At 29.6% G+C, this 4,919-nt stretch overlaps 1 protein-coding gene across 2 annotated transcripts in view; it reads left to right on the forward strand.

Moving 5' to 3' along the window:
* LOC102680485 (growth factor receptor-bound protein 14-like) overlaps nt 1-4,919 on the forward strand; it is a 60,212-nt gene that overhangs the window by 53,433 nt on the left and 1,860 nt on the right. For both annotated transcript variants that reach the window (XM_006622764.2, XM_006622765.2), the window contains exons 10-11: nt 3,872-4,140; nt 4,416-4,509. In XM_006622764.2, coding sequence (XP_006622827.1) covers nt 3,872-4,140; nt 4,416-4,509 — 363 coding nt within the window. The remainder of the gene's footprint in view (nt 1-3,871; nt 4,141-4,415; nt 4,510-4,919) is intronic.

Genomic DNA, 4,919 nt, shown 5'->3' on the forward strand with positions numbered 1-4,919 from the left:
AAGCCCGAGGCAGTTGGTTGTTGCTACGCGGCGACTATCGATCATTTAGGAGGCAGACGCCGCGACTCTTAGAGCGTCCGGGTGTTCGGCCACGAAATTCTCTCGCGTTCCGCGCCGCGGGTTCCTCGCCGATTCGCCAGCAGGTTCGCGAGCTTCACTTGCCGATTGGCCGGAACTTACATGTGGTACGCGATCGATACTAACGTTCAAAATAGAAATATATAGGATCATTTCGTTTATCCGATCAGGATAAACCGAATAATCGAATACCTATGTAGTTTTGATAACAGATATCTACGGTATTCTTATCGTTTTTTATTAATTTGGATAATTTTAATGTTTAATTTATTCCTTGAACTGGTTTTTCTTATTCGTTACAATTAGAATATAATATAATTGATTTATGATGCTTCTAAAGAAAAACACATAATTTTATTGATTATATTATTTTTACTAATATAGAATGATTTCATTTTGTTATGATGTTTATTAAGAATTAAATATTTTATTTTATGTTTTGGAAATAAAGTTATAACATATTTCAATAAATTAATTATAAAATATAAAGAATTCGTATAATTAAAGTATATTCGTTAAATAATAGAAGCTTAGTTATGAGTTCATAATTGAGAATGAGCATTGACTTACTATAAAAAATGTGCAAATAAACAAGATTTTACTGTATCATTTCTCCTATCCACAACTTAACATCAAGACTCGTGTATCGATCAATTCGCATGATGTTCATCGATCGATTGAAAATGGTGCCGGCAGCACTACACGATTAGCCGGAAATTCGAGGGGAAAAAAAGGAACCGGAAGCTAGTTTCTTCTCTTAATCTTCGCGCTCTCAAGTCTCTCCCCACCACTGTGCTTTGCTCGCGCGCATCATCCCTCTCCATGAATTTCTCCCCTGTCGTCTGACTACCGACTCATCGAGTTACTCGTTTCTCAGCTAGTCGGTCTAACTCTCTCGCCGCGGGGTTTACTTGCAACAAGCGTCTCTCTTCAATAACAGTCTCGCTCATTTGCAATTCGATTCTTTATCACCGTTAGTTTTCTTCTCCACGAAGCCATGGTAGATATACGTAATTTATACGTACCTTATACAAGATAAATCGAAGAAACGACGAAGCAATCACGCGAGTGTCGATGATGAAATCGGTCAACACATTTCGTAATACGATGCTTTCTTTTTCCGAAACGCAATGCGGCACAGTTTCGAAAAAATCATTCTTTTTCATCCGTTTTCTCGACGTGTCTCGTTACGTTTGTAAATATCGTAACGACGAAAACACAAAGTTGACCTACATTCGTTGAGTCTCGTGTATTTCCGTTCGCAGAAAATATCGTAGCGGCATTGAACGCAGGTGCGGCGATGTTACATAAGACCGCCCCTATCGCCCCTCTCGCGTCGACCAGTGGCGAATATTGACGAATATGGACGAGCATCCACGAATCGTTTCTCATTGTCGGAGAAACGATGTGCGAGTAATCACGCGGTAGAAGAACGATTACAGTGCAATGGGAACGAGTTCGAATCAGAGTTCGATTTCAATTGAAATCTCTGCGTCTCGTTGCACCATCCAGCGATGTATCGTTCGATGCCTTGCCTAGCAACAGGCGTCAGGGGTTATCAACCCTTCTTCGTCTCGTGATTTTTCTATTTACTTTTCAGTCTTTTGAACTGTATGTGCGAATACTTCTTTTGAAACATTCGCTTGACACGTTCCGTCATCGATCTGTTCCCGCTTCCGCGTAAGTCTATGGCTTTAAGTACCGGTGAGCTGTGTCGCGCACTTAAACGATTGTCTAGCTGTATAAAAATATATCTTTTTCTTTCTTAGAAGTTATATTATATATAATCAGTATATAATCATTGAATAAATTTATTATGAGTGGAATTTAATTATCTTTTTATTAACTTAAAATATTTAAACATTAAATTGTTTAATTAAACATTTTTAAGTGCTTCAATTCTATATTATATAGAGTGAATGAAATAAAGTGAACTTGATTATTTGAAATTTTGCTTTATTTCGAATTATTTATTATTAATTTTTAATAGTATAAAAAATGTTTTAAATAAAAATGATTTTAAAAAATATATATTTTGATATTATTAGATTTTTTGTATGTAATCAAATAAAGTACAAATGAATTTTTCAATCAAATTCTTTTTTTTATATATATGTAATTACATATTTTTTAATATATTAATCATTAGTTCAAGTAAAAAATATTTTAACTTGAATTTTAAAAAAATTTCCTATATGAAAGACAAAGAAAAAAATATGAACCGACAAATATCTCAATAAATTAAAATATTTTTAAATTAATAGTTTTTCGATATAAATAATTTAGAACTTTTTGTAAGAAATAAAAAGCTATATTAAAAATTTTATTAAAAATTCTATTAAAAAAAATAAATTTAATTTTCATAAATTTTTTATGTGCCAATTTATGAAAAAATTTATAATACTATGCTCTTTTGAAAATTATTCAATTTTTATCTAAGATATTTTTTAATATTATCAAAAACAAGCAAGATATGATCAAATTATTCTGCCTACATAACACTTTATATATAAAATTTGATAAACATGTATGTCGCTAAAAATAAGTTCCATAATACTTAAAAAATTTTAAGATCGAAGATCATACTATTATACATGAATGAATGCATGAGTAATGTTAATTATAATATGTAAAAAAAAAATTGTATATAATATATATATAAAGAAACATGCGTGATCTTAAAAAAAATATTAAGATATGATATTAAAAAAAATTTTCTTTCGTCTGATTCATTTTTTAATATCAAGCCATATAATATAAATATTTTTCCTCAAACAAGATATTTAACTGAATTTTCAGTAAAATATTTTATATATTATTTTTACATACAATTATTTTTATGCATGAAATAATATAATATAGCGCAAGATAATAAAATACAAAATTTAAACAATTTTTCAATCGATTAATTTTATAAAACAGGAATATAGAAATTTTTATATATACATATTATGAATATTAATGAAATTATTATAAAACGAGATAGAATAAATTACGACATATACATACATTTCCATACATATTTTATATAGAACGAAGTGTTAATAGTCAATGTTACTTCGTAGGCGGTCTATAGTACTTATATAACATAACTTATAAAAAAAAGTATCAGAAACTAATTGATTTTTAGAATTCGAGTAAACTGGAACTATAATGACGAAATTTTAATAATAATAATAAATCTTACCAAAACTATAAGATTTATTCTTCAAAAATAACAATAAGTATATAAGTATAACTAATAAAAATAAATAAAAATGTTTTATTATAAAATTAGAATTAATCCTTCGCAAAATTCACGAAGCATAAAATGATTCCATGTTACTATCATAAAAATTTATTATAAGAGAAAATCTTGTTATAAATCGTTAAATGAAAATTTTAAAGTATAGAAAAAATCTGAGTAAAAAATTATAATATTCTATTTAAACAATTTTTATTGCAAATAAAAAAAATAAAACATGTAAAATATTCGAATAAAAATAAAATAAAATAATATAAAACTTTAAACAAAAATTCTCGAATTGAAATTTAATGAAAAAATATTGAATGGTTAAAATGATCCAAATTTTGATTTTTTTTTCGCGGTCAGACATCTGTTTCATTATAACCGTGCAACGGTAACGTTCCGCTCCGATAAATCGAAACTCCGTGACCAAGAGAGTCTACGTTCGAGTGAACGTTGCGAATGAAAGCGTGTGGAAAAAGTGGGATCACGTCTTCCATTTAACTTTCAACTTTTCTTCCTGTTCTCGAACAAATCTTTTCACGATGCAATGTGTTACATTCACAGGAATCAGTGCGGTCACGCGTGGCCATGGATTTTACCGGAAGCGTGGGAAGGATCGTGGAAGATCCAAAAGAGGCGAAGAATATCGCCGAGAACGAAGGGATAAATTGGCGGCGAACGTGGAGGCCATTCTCGAGGCCGCCTCAGGGTTGCGCTATGGTACGATTGCACGGATTGGACGATGGATTTCATGTTTTGCAACCATGGTTTCACAGAGGATTGAAAAGAGATATCGCCGCAGCGATAGTTCGAGACCACGGTTCTGTTGACGGGTAAGCTGTTGACAACGACTTCAATTGAAAAATTTAATTAAAATTTCAAATAATATTATTTTAAGTAATAATTTTAAAATGCTCGAATAATATTAGTTTTCGTGTAATTTTGATTGTTTGGTGTTACGATTAATTGAGGTTATTTTCGATAAATTGAATAATAAATTGTTAATTTTAATGTTGAAATTTTCTATCATATGGTCGTTGTCGTCGTCGTTGTAGATTCGTAGCTGTTGGTCTTAAAATACACTTACTATATCTTCTTGTTCTTTCAGCGTATTCCTGGTACGGGAAAGCAAGAGCAATTTGGGTGCATATGTGCTCACGTATAAGTACAGTGAGAAAGTATTCCACGCACAGATTCAGCCTGTAAGTATCTTAGTTCTTAACCTTCTGTTTGCAATGGATTGCCATGATTTAATACTAAAATTATTAAATTTATTAAAATAATTTTATGTATTTTATATTCTTGTAATTATGTATTAAAAGTATGTAGACTTTATCCAGAATTAATGATGAATATAATATTGAGATAAATGTTTAAATATAGTAAATAATACACATATATGTAATAATAAATATTTAAAATATGTGATATAATATTTAAAATTGTAATCATTTATGTATTTTCTGGATATTAATATATTTGGGATAATTTTGGAAACTTGATTCTCTAGAGGCCAAAATAAATACAAAGTTGATATACAAAAATAAGTTAAGATTAGATGAAGTAAGACACAGATAAAGTGAGATTATTCTGTTATATATATATATATATA

The sequence above is a fragment of the Apis dorsata genome, unplaced genomic scaffold, assembly GCF_000469605.1.
Source record: "Apis dorsata unplaced genomic scaffold, Apis dorsata 1.3 scaffold_741, whole genome shotgun sequence".
Classification (NCBI taxonomy): Eukaryota; Metazoa; Arthropoda; class Insecta; order Hymenoptera; family Apidae; genus Apis; species Apis dorsata.